General features: G+C 36.1%; 3 protein-coding genes and 1 long non-coding RNA gene across 4 annotated transcripts in view; 2 read left to right on the top strand and 2 right to left on the bottom strand.

Moving 5' to 3' along the window:
- LOC126926273 (fatty acyl-CoA reductase 1-like) overlaps positions 1 to 16682 on the bottom strand; it is a 285326-nt gene that overhangs the window by 7980 nt on the left and 260664 nt on the right. The gene's annotated exons all lie outside the window — the stretch shown is intronic.
- The window catches only part of LOC126926296 (phospholipase B1, membrane-associated-like), a 74987-nt gene that overhangs the window by 54732 nt on the left and 3573 nt on the right, over positions 1 to 16682 (bottom strand). The gene's annotated exons all lie outside the window — the stretch shown is intronic.
- Positions 1615 to 8919, top strand: LOC126926313 (uncharacterized). Its single transcript, XR_007714484.1, has 2 exons — positions 1615 to 1695; positions 8701 to 8919. It is a non-coding gene; the product is annotated as an uncharacterized LOC126926313 (long non-coding RNA).
- Positions 10349 to 11116, top strand: LOC126926293 (putative fatty acyl-CoA reductase CG5065). Its single transcript, XM_050742579.1, has 3 exons — positions 10349 to 10615; positions 10709 to 10963; positions 11035 to 11116. Exons 1-3 carry the CDS (start codon positions 10416 to 10418, stop codon positions 11111 to 11113), a joined length of 534 nt encoding a protein of 177 aa, XP_050598536.1. The 5' UTR covers positions 10349 to 10415; the 3' UTR covers positions 11114 to 11116.

Genomic DNA, 16682 nt, shown 5'->3' with positions numbered 1-16682 from the left:
CCGAAAACGCCCGTGGCCAGGGTCACGCAGGCCTTTTCCACGAAACTATTCACTTGAAAGGACTGACGATACACTGATGTACCCGACGATGCCGCGGCTCTTGCGACATTGTTTTGATTTGGCCGATATCTTAGGCCTTTTGTCCACGATACTACAGATGCAAGTCCCAAACCTGCCTAGGTATCAGTTCATAATATTTTTAGAGATATGCTAAATGGCATATAATGAAAGGACAAATGAGAACGACATTTTATCTTATCACTGATTACCGCATAAGGAATCATAGAATAAAATATACGGAAGAAGCATTTAGAGTATTGGGGAATAAGAGGGAGTTAGATGCAACAAAACTAGACGTATTTATTGCTGTGCTTTATGCCCACGGTGCATATTAAGCAAAGGAATTTAGATGTCTCATATTTCTGGAATGAAGTTTGGGGGCCTGCATTTTTTTCAAAAACAATGAGCAGGGATGACCTTACTGAAATGCTGAGGTTTATATGATTTGATAAGAAGAGCGAATGAAGCCAATAAATTTGCAATGGTATCTGCAATATGGTGACCGATTTATAGAAAATCCACAAAGTGGTTATAAACCTGGTGCATACATTACTTTTGTAGAAAGAATTGCGAGAAAAAACCATGCAATGAAACTATCAACAAGTTCAGATTCATTACTACAAAAAACTTGTCGAATAGAAAATTGTAAATGTTACAAAATTACGAAAATGTGTTCAAGACGCGGGAAATATGTATGCGGCAAATGTACATTTGATAATAAGATAATTTGTAGAAAATGCAATGAGGTTGAAGAAGATATGCCTCTATATAAATGAAAGTGTAATTTTACTTAAGTCTAGACTTGAAATTAAGCAACAGCAAATTTGGACGAAATCTTTTGAAAGTTCATCATTTTATATACATTCAGTTATAAATTAATCATTACCTAAGCTAAATCATAAAAACTGTTATTTCTTTAATCACCGGTCATTTTGACCCGACAAAGTAGGAATAGATGTACACGAAGTGCCGGTAGATTTAGTGCAGAAGGTACTGTCAATCGATCTTGATGTGTATTTGAATAAATGAAATTTCGTATGAAAGTGACTGCTCCATTATCCGTACAGTTTCGTCATGTTCGAAGAGTTATTTTGACACAGCATCTAGATAATTGACAAGTATATTCATAAAGAAGGTGATAAATAAAATAAGGGTAATGTATTTTATCACGATGAACGATATTTTACTTGAACTTAATAATATAATTGAGTAATACATATTTCTCCATTACCATTTCATGGTATCTCTTATACATATGTAATCAATGTTACATTAGCATACTTCACTTCATCTGCGTATATTTCATCTTATTTTACGAAAAACATGTATATTTTTTATTAAGAGAATGTTACACAACTAAAATATATCTCGCGTGGTTGATATTGCCATCGCAGATCGTATTTTCTACTTTCACAGATACGAATGCTTTGGGAGATGAATTAATTAATAATATCCATAACGCATATCATTATCCAGTTTCAGTAGTAGGGTGGGGTTATTAATACTATGAGTACTTAGAGGAGCGACATATCGAATATCGTTAAAGTGCTCCGACAGACGTATCGGTATTCACAATCGTGAAGTCGCACTTTTATTCGATGTTTGGTTAACGATACGCAGTGGAAATATTATCAGGTAACAGACGATTCCTTGTTATTTTGTATTCAATTGTGTCTTTCATTAAAGGTTATTCATTATTACCACTATCATATGTATCAAAAATATCATCGGGTCATTAATTACTACAATAGCTTAAATGAAGTTTTTGGATTCTCAAATATTTATCTTATATTTTACATTTTATCCAGTAAAACTGGTTTATTATTGCGACTTTGCAATAATTTACAACCAATCAATCAATCAGTAATCGGAACATTCGCCGTTTCGAGATAGTTGCACGAGATATCGGATAATTTTACGGAATATATCGGAATGTATCGGAAAATACGCTCCGCGGTGACATTAACCATGCGAGATATTTCAGCCATTTTAAATTTTAAATAGTTAGATCCCTTGGTTTAGTAATAAAACTGAAATAAACTGAAGTATACATGTATAATATTGATTATATTTAAAAGAAACGATGAAATGGTAGTAGAGAGGGTATATAATTACGCAATTATTTTATTAAATTTAAGCAAAATGCTCTACATCGTGATACAATATATTTGTCTTGTTATATTTATTACATTCCTTATAATTATACTTTCTAATTATTTAGATGCTGCGTCAAAATATCTCTTCGAATAACAATATAAACATCGTTTCATAGAGATTCGTGAGTTAAAAGGGCTTTATGTTCAGTATCTTTACAAAATTGTTTTTAGTTGATTATATTAATTTTCTTCACTTTTATACTATATATAGATGTGCGTGTACAATACTCAACGTATCAAATCTCTATATCACAACAACTTGTGCTATAAAAGGCTTGGTATTGTAAAGATCAAGTAGAAAAATTACAAAAATAAATGACGTAGAATGTAATGCAACGTAACATACATAAGCATGATAATATAAATATATATTACACATATGTACAAAGCAATATAGATATATATGCATACAATGATAGATATAATACATAATAACGTATACATAAATATGAACATATTAAAATTACAGGATATGTGAAAATCATCATAAAAATATAGATATAATATATGTAGTATCGTGGAAATTTAGGTATAAATTTTTCCTGATACTATTTACAATTTGTAATTTATTTACAATAAATTAGTTATACAGATATTAATGAGACAGAAAACGATGATTGTTTAATATGGAACTAAATGTAACAATCTTACTCTAATTCGACCACTCTCGCAACTGAACAACGCGAACAACTCAATCTCTCAGCTACGCTAGTAACTCACGCAACTCGACACCGCTAACAACTCCACTCTCAACAACGCTAACATCTCTCGCAACTCGACAACGCTAACAACTCTACTCTTCGACTCCTCGATTAACTTTGAACTCTCAACTTACTCTCCACTCCTGCTCGGACAGCCGAGGAGGACGGATGTATCTAGACGGTCGTCCTCTCCAGGTATAAGTGAATAGTGAAAAAGTGCTTCAAAGTAATAGTGCTGCAAAGTGATAGTGAGGAGGAAATATAATAAATATATATAATTTTGTTGCTATAAACATAGCAACAAAAGGAGAAACATATTATATAAAAACCAAACAAATTAACATTGAGACAGAAGAAACAAAAGAGCATCGGGGACAGGAAGATAGCAATTCAGAACATGAAAGATACTACCAGGACGAAAAAACGCAAAACAACTACAGACATTAGTGCCATAGGAAACCCAGTTACAGAAAAGCAGCGATGGCTGCAAGAATTACCATTAAGTAACTCCTTCAGCTCACTAACGGAAGAAATAGACGCTGACCCCGTAAATAAAACCACTATCCAAACAAATCATATTACGAAACCACCACCAATCTTTGTTGATGCCCAAATAATAGACCCGCTCATCGATCTACTAAATAATCTAGATGAGAAAAACAACTACACAATAAAGCAAACAAAATTGGACCAAGTAAAAATACAAACAAACACACCAGAAACATTTAGGAAAGTTATAAAAGCATTAAAAGAAAAAAATGCTATCTACCACACGTATCAGCTTAAAACTGAAAGGAGCTATAAAATTGTCATAAGAGGATTGCATCCTAAAACGAACATACATAAACTAAGCGACGAGCTAGCTAAAATTGGTCATCAAACAAGAACAATAAACAATATAACAAGATTCGACACAAAGCAACCATTACCACTATTCTTAATAGAACTGGAACCCAGAACCAATAACAAGGAAATATATGATATCAAACAAATACAAAACACAATAGTAACAGTCGAACCACCACGACACAAAAAAGATATACCTCAATGCATGCGGTGTCAACAATACGGACACACTAAAAATTATTGCAACAGAAGCCCAGCTTGCGTCAAGTGCGCAAAAAATCACTTAACTGTACACTGCCCATATTCAGGAAAAATAGAAAAAGTTAAATGCTTCAACTGTAACGGAAACCACCCAGCCAGCTATAAAGGATGTGAAGTAAGAAAACAACTACAACGTAAACTGTTCCCGCCCCTACGAAGCAGGACAAGCACTAACACACAAGCCCATCAGGACAGCACAAAACCTGAAATAATACCAAATACAGAGCAAGCAATAAACACCAAACCTATCAGCACCAACACCATTGGTTGTCTAAGCTATGCTCAAGTAACCAGCCAACCAACACATACACACAATCAATACCACAGCAATAGTAACAATGACACTGCAGAAATCAAAGAACTGCTCAAACAATCCATAAAGAACACCGAAATGCTAACCAGAATGATAAGCGAACAAAACGCAGTACTCAGACAGCAAACCCAACAAATCACAGTCATGCTACAACTAATTACAAACGTGCTAAGCAAAAAATAAAAACGGACACTCTAAAAATAGCAGCCTGGAACTCAAACGGCCTACAACAACGGGCCCTCGAAACTAAAACATTCATATAGAATAATAATATAGACATACTACTTGTCTCAGAAACACTTCACTACAAAAAGCTATTTGAAAATACCATACTACACCATATATGATACCAAACACCCCTCAGGAAAAGCTCACGGAGGGACAGCAGTGATAGTCAGAAACGATATCAAACATTATCTACACAGCCAAGTTAACAAAGAATATTTACAAGCAACCACTGTTACAGTTCAAACTAGCAGCAACTACTTCCAGTTGTCAGCAGTATATGTGCCTCCGCGACACAAAATAACAACACAAATGTGGGAAGAATACTTCCAGGACCTAGGGGACAAGTACATCGCAGCGGGAGACTACAACTCAAAGCACACGCTTTGGGGGTCAAGAAACATTACACCTCGAGGTAGAACACTGGAAAAATACATAAGAAATAATAACCTCAATATATTATCCACAGGAACACCGACACATTGGCCGACTGACCTGAACAAAAAACCAGATCTTCTGGACTTTGCAGTTACAAGGTGACTAAACACAAATAAACTAAAAATAACACCCAACCTCGAGCTCAGCTCCGATCATACACCCATAATAATTGAATACAGAAACAAACCAATTCACTATAGCAAACCAGAAACACTATGCAATAAAACCACCAAATGGCAAACTTTCAAAGAAATAATAGAAAGCAAAATAAACTGCAATATCCCGTTAAAAACTCCTGAACACATAGAACAGGCAGTAGCAACATTGACAGCAACTATTCAGGAAGCAGCAAGGACAACCACTACTCCCGAACCAACCAGCAGACAAACAATAACAATCCCGCAAGAAATACTCGACAAAATCAAAGAAAAAAGAAAAGCAAAAGCAAAATGGCAAAAATACAGAACCCGAGAAAACAAAAAACACTTAAACAAACTTGCAAAGGAAGTAAAAAACAAAATAAAGGAGCACAACGATAACGAATTCGCAAAGTTCATAGGGACACTCCCCACACACGAGAACACCAACTATTCACTATGGAAAGCCACGAAAAAAATAAGGAAGCCAATAATACCCGTCCCGGCAATCAGAAAAGCAGATAACACATGGGCAAGAAGCAACGAAGAACAAGCGGAAGAATTCTCCAACCACCTCTGCAACATATTCACACCACACATTATCAACAACAGCAACCTCAAAAGTCATACGGAGGAGGATCCACAAACCACTACTACCACAGCCGACAAGGAATACACCATACCTAAAACATCGGCACAAGAAATTAGAAACATAATTGATAAAACAAAAAACAACAAAGCGCCAGGAATCGACCTAATCAATGGTAAAATCTTGAAAAACCTTCCGCCAAAAGCAATAAGACTAATGACAATAATATTCAATGCAATTCTAAGAATTCAATACTTCCCCAAACCATGGAAATTAGCACAGATCAAAATGTTACATAAACCAGGCAAAGACCCGCACCAAACTGCATCTTACAGACCAATATCACTGCTTCCAGTATTTTCCAAAATACTGGAAAAGATAATATACGACCGCATAAAACCAATAATAGAGACAAAAAAACTAATACCGGATCACCAATTTGATTTCAGAAACAAACACTCCACGATAGAGCAAATGCACAGGCTTATAAACGAAATAATAGTAGCACTAGAAAACAAGGAATACTGCACAGCCCTCTTTATAGACATAGAGAAAGCATTCGATAAAATTAACCATGAAAGTCTACTACAAACAATTAGGAAACAATTCCCGGAGCAAATACACCACTTAATAAAATCCTACCTAAGCAGCAGAACCTTCGTAATAAAAATCAAGGACACACATTCTCAAGTTAAAGACATCAAGGCCGGGGTACTACAAGGAAGCGTCCTAGGCCCAATACTATACACATTATACACGGCGAACATACCAACAACTACCAACAGCACAGTATTGACATTCGCGGACGACACAGCTATACTAGTCAGGCATACTAACCCAGAAACGGCAGTCAAAATACTACAAGAACATATCGTAAAAATAGAAAATTGGCTACAAGAAAAACAAATAAAAGCAAACCCCAATAAATGCAACCATATTACATTCACGCTACGGAAAAAGATCCCACCAAACATCCTATTGAACGGCACGCATATAACGCAAACAAAGCATGTCAAATACCTAGGATTCCACTTAGATCAAAAACTCACCTGGAAACTACACATCAAATCAATAGTAGAAAAAATACAGAAAACAAGGAGACAAATGCACTGGCTAACAAGCCGAAAATCCAAACTAAGCACAGAAAATAAATTAAAAATATATAAAACGATCATAAAACCAATCTGGACGTACGGAATACCACTTGGGGGGCGGCAGCAATGAGCAATATAAACAAAATAGAGGTAATACAGGCTAAAATCCTCAGAACAATAGTAAACGGACCTTGGTACGTCAGAAACGAAGATATACGAAGGGACCTGGGAATGCCAACGGTCAAGGAAGAAATTAGCAGATACTCCGAGAAATACAAATCAAGAATAGCAACACACATAAACCGGCTAGCTGCGGAAACATACAAAACCATAAATATGGACAGAAGACTAAAAAGGAAGCACCCAGCAGACCTAATAAAGGACATAACCTAAGAAATACGAGGATGGTACCCCGCTAGGAGTAGCCACCAACATGCTAATTTAACCGTTAAAAAATTCCACCAAATGTCCAAATTGGACAAATTGTGAATTTTAATAAATAAATAATAAAAAAAAAAACTTACTCTCCTTCTCGATCAACCGTCCAACGCTTCTCGACCAATAACAACTTCTTTTAGATTCAAACTGTCCTCCTCCGTTGGCGTTATTTTTTCCCCTCTCTAATCCCGTCCTGTTAACGCTCCTCAAGAACTAGGTGACTTTAGTCACATAGGCTTTTTTCCCTATGTAAACTAACAACCGAAGGACAGACGACATTGTTTTGATCGATTTCTAGCCAGGCTTTTTCCTCGCGATACTACATATATGACATATAACATGTAGGAATATTATGTTCTGGTTAATTTCATTGACCGCTGTTCTCATTTACACTATCACATTCATCAGTTTGCTGTGAGAATAAAATTTTAACCAGGTAATTTGAAATACAGTAGAGCCTCCGGTGTCAAAACTAACAGGGCGACAAAACTGTTCGGATATTGGAACAATCACTTTTATATGAATTTTCATTTATTCAAATACAGATTAAGATTGATTGACAGTTCCGTTAAACATCCAACACTATGTATATTCGTTACTTATATTGCATTTACATGACTTTCATTTTTTTGTTTTGTTTTGTTTCGATACCTAGAGCATTATTAGTTCCATATTAAAGTCTTATATTCGGAATTCACTAAACCGAATAAACAAAAGAATACATTAGAATACATTGTACATGAACACTAATAAAATATGTATACAGTACATACTTCAAACAGAAGAGGATCCGCTATTAGGAAATACAATATTCTGTTCGGATAATAAAATGTTCTAGTATCAAGGTAATCGAATAATGGATGCTCGAAAATATCGGATGGGGGGGGGAGGGACTACTTATACAGGGTGTTTGGTTGCAAAATCTTGAAGATACAATAAAATAAAAATATCAGAAATTTTCTTCCTTTTGCCACCATAAATAATTAATGAATGAAGAGAACATATGAAATATATTAATACGGATATCACATGAGCATGTTGTCACGGGGGGTGACAGCAGAATCACATACGCATTAACTATTCACGAGGAGCTACTAAATGTGAGCTAACACTGTCTCGCATGACCTACACACATTTCCCACACAAATTACTGATCACTGTATGTTATGATATTCACAAGCATACACATGAAATAAAAAATGAAGACGTCAAATGAAACTACATAAGGAATGTTTAAACTTAGACTCGAAATATTATCGTTACTTAATCGAATATCGTTGACCTAACGCAATTATTTGATTCATGCAAAACGAACCAATAATTATTGAATTACGTAGATTTCTTTAGAAGGTAATATATAAAAAGATTTCAACTATAACCAATATGGTATATCATTTAACACATTTTTCCACTTACTGTTTGTCGGGAATGATAATCTATAGCAAATATTGGAACTGAAAGTGTCAAGATCCTGAAACATGGATACAGTCAATAAAGAAAGAAATGAAAATGCGATCAATAAAGGGTTGAATAAGACGAATACTCTCGAAGAGTTCTACACCGGTAGTGGGATTCTTTTGACTGGGGCAACCGGATTCGTTGGAAAAGGTCTCCTGGAAAAGCTGCTCCGCATGTGTCCGCGCATCACAGCCATTTTTATACTACTTCGTCCAAAAACGGACGAAACGATAGAACAACGAATTAAGAAGCTCATAGATGATCCCGTTCGTAAATATAACCACTTGTTTCCTTCAATGTTTAAACCTGTCAGGAGATAAATTGATTAAATCTCATTTCTGGAATTTTCGTTTTCAGATATACGATGACATCAAAGCAAAATATCCCTCAGTTGTCCACAAAGTTTACCCAGTTAAAGGTGACGTTAGTTTGCCAGATTTAGGTCTTTCGCGAGAAGATAGAAATCTGTTGTTAGAGAAAGTAAACATAGTGTTTCACGCCGCGGCCACTGTGAGATTCAATGAGCCGTTACACGTGGCTGTTAATGTGAATACGAAGGGTACTCTTCGTGTCATCGAGCTTTGGAACGAACTAAAGCATCCGATTAGCTTCGTCCACGTCAGCACAGCTTTTACCAATGCTAATCTATACGAGGTCGAGGAGAAAGTTTATACGTAAGGATAAGTTATACGCGGACATTGTTGCGTGGTTTAGGAATATTACATTTAGAATTATATCATGAAGAATATTTTCACATATCATTAACTTTGCAGCACGAGCTTGAAATCTTCAGAGGTGATCGATATGTGTGACAAATTCGACGAAGCGTCGATCAACCAAATAGAAAAAAAGATTTTAAAAACTTATCCAAACACATACACATTCAGTAAGAATTTAGCAGAGCAAATCGTAGCAAGCAGGTGCAGAGATCTGCCAGTTGCTATAGTGCGGCCAAGCATAATTGGTGCCTCTTTGAAAGAACCATGTCCTGGTTGGATACAGGGTACTTCTGCACTTACAGGTACTTTCGTAAATCTTTTGCAATGATAATTGTTCAATACTCGTCACATTTCAGAAAAGAGGAGTTAATCTGTTGGCTTGTAGGAAGCCAAATAACAGGATTTCCACTAGTTCATCATTATTATAGTTCAAGTTTGCTGTTGTTCATAATTAGGAGAATTCTTTCCTATCTATTTAGTGCTACATTTCTGCTAATCGAAAATCACAAATAATTTCTAAACCAAATTAATGTTACCAGGCATCCTTCTGTTAACCAGTAGAGGATGTGCAACAGCAATACGGGGTAGGAAAGATGCAAGATTAGATGTAGTGCCCGTCGATTTCATAGTGGACGCGATAATATCTATTGCATGGCATGTCACGCTACATTCTGAGCACGAAGTTAAAGTTTACAATTGCACGAGTAGCGCTAATCCTTTTAGGTAAAATGTATTACGAATCTTTTTCAACTCATGTAATTCGATTGTTACAGTATTCCAAAAAACTCAGTTTGTTTAAGTAATGTGAACAATACGCAAATGAACGTAGAATACAAAAGTACGCTTTTGCTCTCAATACTTCAATTTCGAAAAGTAGTGATATGACATAACATTTATCTAAATTACATAATATTTCCCGAGATACTAACATAACAGTAAACTGTGCTTTAAGTATAGTTGCAATAATTGTAATAATGTAAATGTTCCTATTGACAAGGTGGGGTCAGTTGCAACAGCTCGTGTTGAAGCATAGCAGAGAAACGCCACTGAACGATACGTTATGGTATCCGGATAGTCCAATAATAGCTAATAGATATATTTACAAGGTTCGGAGTGTAATTTCGTATTTGCCTGCGTTCGTCATAGATATATTTTTAAGACTCCGAGGTAGTAAACCAATGTGAGTATTCTATCGAACCTCGAACAAAGAGGACAATCTTTCTGAGACAATCTTTGTGTTCATCTACAATAACAATTAAAAATGATATTTCAGAATGATGAAATTTCTAAAATCTAGCTACAAATTGTTCACATCAGTAACATATTTCACCACGAACGAATGGACTTTTCAAAGGGAGAACTGTTCCGACTTGGCGAGGAAGGTGAAAATGTTAAACGACAGCGATATGGTCAAACTAGATTTAGGAGATATGAATTGGGAGAAGTATATTGCAATTTACCTGATGGGTATCAGGAAATTTATTCTAAAACAAGAGTTTCAGCCAACAGCCCGACAACGATTATCAAGGTGCGTATAAAAGTACCTTACTATAAAAAAATAGGAACTAATATAAATACATATATTTTCGGTAATTTCAGGTTGTACTGGATAGATCAAATTTCGAAAATGTTCGGTATAATGATCGTACTATGGATAATATACCTTATCATGTACTGACTATTTGAACCTTATTTTTTCTGTTAAAACAAATACAATATAAATAAAATTTTATGAGAAGGGAAACATAATCCGCTTCATTTTGTCTTTTCACTCGTCCCGTTTCTAAATAAAACTATTTATGACACTGCTCGATGAGGATGCATGTATTTACACGCGAACGATTTCAGATTTATAAACAATTCATACATGCTATTTCAATTTGATTCTGATCTTCTGTCTTCGTAACCATTATGTGTCTTTCTAGGTGTCGAATCTTAGGTTTCTCGAATTATATTTAAATCAAAACTGTAGTTACTGACACCAGAAATATTCGTTAAACTATTTCGATTAGTTCAATTCTTGTTCGTTAATTTATTAAACAATTTTGAAATCATTCCAATCAATCCTTTCTAATAACTATTTCTAATGGCAGCAAGTACCGTATTGATCTGAATATAATTCAAGAAACCTAAAATTTGATATGTACAATAACATGTAACGGTTACGAACGCCAAAGATCAACATCAGATCGCAACATTTCCCTTCTTTGCTTTTAATCTCAGCTAATGTACATTTAAACCCACTTTCTTACTGTTACGGATTTTGTTTCTAAGTATGACCCGTTCATGCTTTTGGCATCTACATGTATACGAGTTATCTGTATTAATGATCTCTGTGGAAACCAATGTGGCTTCGCAAGTCTTATCCAGAGATGAGCAGATATTTCTGCTAATAGTGAGAAACAGTTCAGCATGAGCAGCCGAGCTAAACAGACGTGAGAAACTGTGTTTCAGTGAAAGCAGTGAATTTTGATAAACGAAAAGACAACAAACACTATAAAATGATAAAGCTCCAAAATGCAACAGCAAATGCCACCAACCAAAATAACAAACAAAGGTAAAATATATTACATAGATAAATCTACAAATACGTTAAGTGAAAAACAACCAATAAACAAAGAACAGGAAAGTTCTTCAACAAAATGGAAACGTTGCAAAACAAAGAAGAAAACAGCTACAATGACGAACTATCGTATCAACATGAACACTGGAAGGTAGCAACAGCGCACAAAAAGCGTAAAATAATACCAGACACAAGCGCCATGAAAATTTCAGACACAGAAAAGCAACAACGGCTACAAGATATCCCATTCCGAAATTCATTCGGTTCACTTCTGACCAACAAAAAAGGTCACAACTCATATCGTTAAACCACCACCGATCTACATAGATGCCCAAATCGATCCGCTAATCGAATTATGGAACAACACTGCTTGTTACGTCGCGTACGTTCCGCGCGACGTCCTTTAATGTCTGACCGTCAAGGCCCAAGCACCGTTAGAGAAACCCTCAATAAACCTAATGCCCCACCATAAACCGAGTTTTATTAGCTTGTAGGAAACTTTAATCCTGCAAGTATTTTCGGTTTATAACTGGTACTTAAAAAGTCCTTAGATCTATTGTACGTTCTTACAGATTACGGAGAAAGCTGGTAGTTATCACGGGAAAACCCGGTAATTATATGATCGGGAAAACATTTCTATAATAGAAAAGTCTGGATTTTCCCATGAGTCATGTTGGTAGGGTGCTTACACCTCCCATCTTCAATCATCGACGTCTTAGCCAATGGGTAGCGCCGATCCTTGTCCTCAATTTCATAACGAAAAGTCTGAACAACGAATCAACTTCCTTCGTTCAAAAAGCACACCCATACCGTGCTTTCCTCCGTAATCACATCAGAACCAGTTCTCAGAGTTCCTTCGGCTCTCACAGTTCCTATAGTCCCTATACCTCTCACAGTACCTACCGGACAAAGAGTTCCGACGGCTCTCAACATATCCCGCTAGTCAATCAAAGTCAACATATACGAATTCTCTCATCAACGAATAATCCTTTTCTTCGTTACCTGTATTTTAGTCAACGGCGTTACTAATTTGTGTGATTGTACAAAGTGTTGGAAATATATATTTTTATAACTCTGCGAATCACAGTGTTATACTACAACAAACACCCCTATTATCCTAACCGAAACAAGGAGATCGAACTATTCGTGGTGTTGATTATTACAATCGTAACGGGAATTTACGACTCCCGTTGACTCGTATTCTCGTGACCACGTCTCCCCGCGATAGTTCGAAAATACACTGCTGGAAGAGAAAACTTCAGTATAAAGCAATTAAAACTTGTTATCGAATCGGAATATTTCGCTAGTTATATAAGACGATCTGTCTGCGACACTGTAGCACCACGAGCGACGGTTACGAACACGACCTATAGTAAGCTTCGGGGCGTAATAAAACCAGCACAAGTAAAAGTGCAAACAAACTACAGAAAGCATTAGAAATGCAACGCAAGCATTAAAAGAGAAAAGCGTTTGGTATTGTACATACCAGCTCAAAACAGAAAAATTAATAAACATCGGACATTAAGCAAGAACAACAAATAACATAACCAGATATGATACGAAACAGTCATTGCCAGTGTTTCCAATAGAACTTGAATCCAAAGCTAATAACAAAGGAATTCTTGACGTTAAAGAAATCATAAACACAATAGTGTAGGATCTCTACTACAATTAGTTTATTTACGATAGATTAAACAGATGTTGATTAAACAGGATATGATGGTTGTTTAACGTGAATTACTCAAAATGACGTACTAGAATTAAGATAACTAAATAATTAACTTGCAACTCTCGTCGCTACGGTTCCAACGTTCTCTTTCACGCGGACCATACTCTCTCGAAAACGCTAGTGTCACGTAATATAAAAAAAAAGAGGAAATCGAAGATAAAAAGAAAAAATAAAATATAAAAAAAAAATAAAAAGAGAATTAATTTTTAAAATATTTGGTTTACACTAATTACGATTTTCTTCTGAACTCTAACCGTGACTTTCCAATACTGAAGCTCTTACAATTTGACTTTCGATCAGATCTGTTTCATTTTCCTTTGTCACCCCTCAACATCACCACTATCCATGCGTTTGTTAAGCGTCCGCGACCGTTGACACGCACGCCTTCTTCTCGAACATTCGGCGAAAGGACCGTTGGGATATTGATGGCTCCTTAGGTACTTCGGCGATATACATTTTCGCCGAGTACCGCCACATCTTTATCTCCGTCATCAGTCCATCGGATTTCATAGTATGCCGGTCGTGACACTAGCAACACACTGTCGACAACGCAATTCGCACTCCCTGATGTCTCGATTTACACTCTCCCACTTCTCAACTAATACTCTCTGAATTCTCAACTAACACTGACTGTTAATTCGTCTTTCCCCATTAGCATCGCTTTGTCTGTTCTCTTAGCCCCACCACACACGTAATGGAAATCACCCAGCAAACTATAAATGGTGCGAAATCAGAAAACAACTACAACGAAAACTATCTCCATCGCTTCGAAGCAGAACATACGGCAATTATCCCTCGCAACATTGAAATGGTAACAAACATGATAAGTGAGCTAAACGCAGTACTCGGACAACAAACACAACAAATTACAATCATGCTATAACTTCTTACAAACGTGTTAAGTAAAAAATAGAAATGGACACGCTAAAAATATCAGCTTGGATATCCAATGGTCTCCAACCACGAGCCCTCAAAGATGCATGAAAATACCATATTACTATCTATGATACCAAACACCCCTCATGAAAAGCACAAGCAGTGATAGTAAGAAACGATATCAAACGCTACTTGCATAGCCAAATTAGTCTGGAAAACGTTCAAGTAACCACCGTTACAATACAAACTAACAGCAATTACTTCCAGATGTCAGCAGTATATGTACCACCGCGACACGAAATGACACAGCACAAATTGGTACAGTACTTTCAATCCTTAGGTGACAAATACATCGCAATGCAAAGCACACACTATGGGGCTCAAGATTTAACACACATCCAGGTAGAACATTAGAAAATTACAATAGGACAAGTAATCTCAACATATTATCCACAGGAAGACCAAAATACTGGCCGGCAGATCTAAACAAAATTCCTGACTTGCTTGATTTTGCAGTTATAAAAGGACTAAATGCAAACAAATTAAAAATAACAGCCAGTCTGGAACTTAGCTCCGATCATACACCGATAATAATAGAACACACATGCAAACCAATATTTTATAGCAAACCGAAGTCACTTTGCATTAAAAGCACCAAATGGCAAACATCGATTAACTCCACTTTTAGGAAATGAAAGGAGTATTGAACAATTACTATTGAAAAAGATCTATGAAAATACTTGTTAATGCAGAAATATTCTGTATCCAACCAGGACATGGCTCTTTCAAAGAGGCACCAATTATGCTTGGCCGAACTATCGCAACTGGCATATCTTTGCACTTGGTTGCTACAATTTGCTCTGCTAAATTCTTACTGAATGTGTATGTGTTCGGATAAGATTTTAAAATCTTTTTTCTATTTGGTTGATAGACGTTTTTCGAATTTGTCACACATGTCGATCATCTCTGAAGGTTTCAAGCTCGTACTGCAAAGTCGATAATAAGTGAATATAAATTAATTCGTAAACCATGGAACAACGTTTGCGTATAACTTATACTTACGTATAAACTTTCTCCCCAATCTCATGTAGATTCGCGTAACGACGTGTAACGGCTCGTTGAATCTCACAGTGGCCGCGGCGTGAAACACTATGTTTACTTTCTCTAACAATCTTCTTGCGAAAGACTTAAATATGGCAGACTAACGTCACCTTTAATTGGGTGAACTTTGTGGAGATCTGAGGGGTTTTTGCTTTGATGTTTTGTTTTTGTTGTTGGTTCAGGTGTAGCGGTTGTCCTTGCTGCTTCTTGGATAATTTCTGTCAATGTTACTACTGCCTGTTCTATGTGTTCGGGAGTTTTCAATGGGATGTTGCAGTTTATTTTGCTTTCGATTATTTCTTTAAATGTTTGCCATTTGCTGTCGTTTTGTTCGCTTATCATTCTAGTTAGCATTTCGGTATTTTTGATGGATTGTTTGAGAAGTTCCTTGATTTCTGTAGTGTCGTTGCTGATGTTGTTGTGATATTGTTTGTCAGAAGGTGGCGATTGGCTGATTACTTGCACGTAGCTTCGGCTACCAAAGATGTTGGTACTGCTGTGAATTTGGTATTGTCGCGGTTTTTGCGTTGTCCTGTTGCGCTTGTAAGTTATTGCATGTCCTGTTTCGTAGCAGCGGAAACCGTTTACGTTGTAATTGTTTCCTGACTTCATACCCTTTATAACTGGCTAGGTGGTTTCCGTTACAGTTATAGCATCTAACTTCTTCTATTTTTCCTGTGGATGGGCAGTGTATTGTTAAATGGTTTTTTGTACATTTAACACATGCCGGGCTTCTGTTACAATAATTTTTTGTGTGGCCGTATTGCTGACACCTTATGCATTACGGAATATCTTTTTTATGTCTAGGTGGCTCCACTGTTACTATTGTGTTTAGTAATTTTTTGATTTAATATATATCTTTATTATTGTTTTTAGGTTCAAGCTGAATTAGAAATAGCGGTAATCGTTGTTTGGTATCGTACTTGGTTATGTTACTTATTGATCTTACCTGGTGTCCGATTTTTCCTAGTTCCTCGC

Source organism: Bombus affinis, chromosome 17 (assembly GCF_024516045.1).
Source record: "Bombus affinis isolate iyBomAffi1 chromosome 17, iyBomAffi1.2, whole genome shotgun sequence".
NCBI lineage: Eukaryota > Metazoa > Arthropoda > Insecta > Hymenoptera > Apidae > Bombus > Bombus affinis.
The sequence above is the reverse complement of the archived record's forward strand: the minus strand, read 5'-3'. Positions and strand labels throughout refer to the sequence as shown.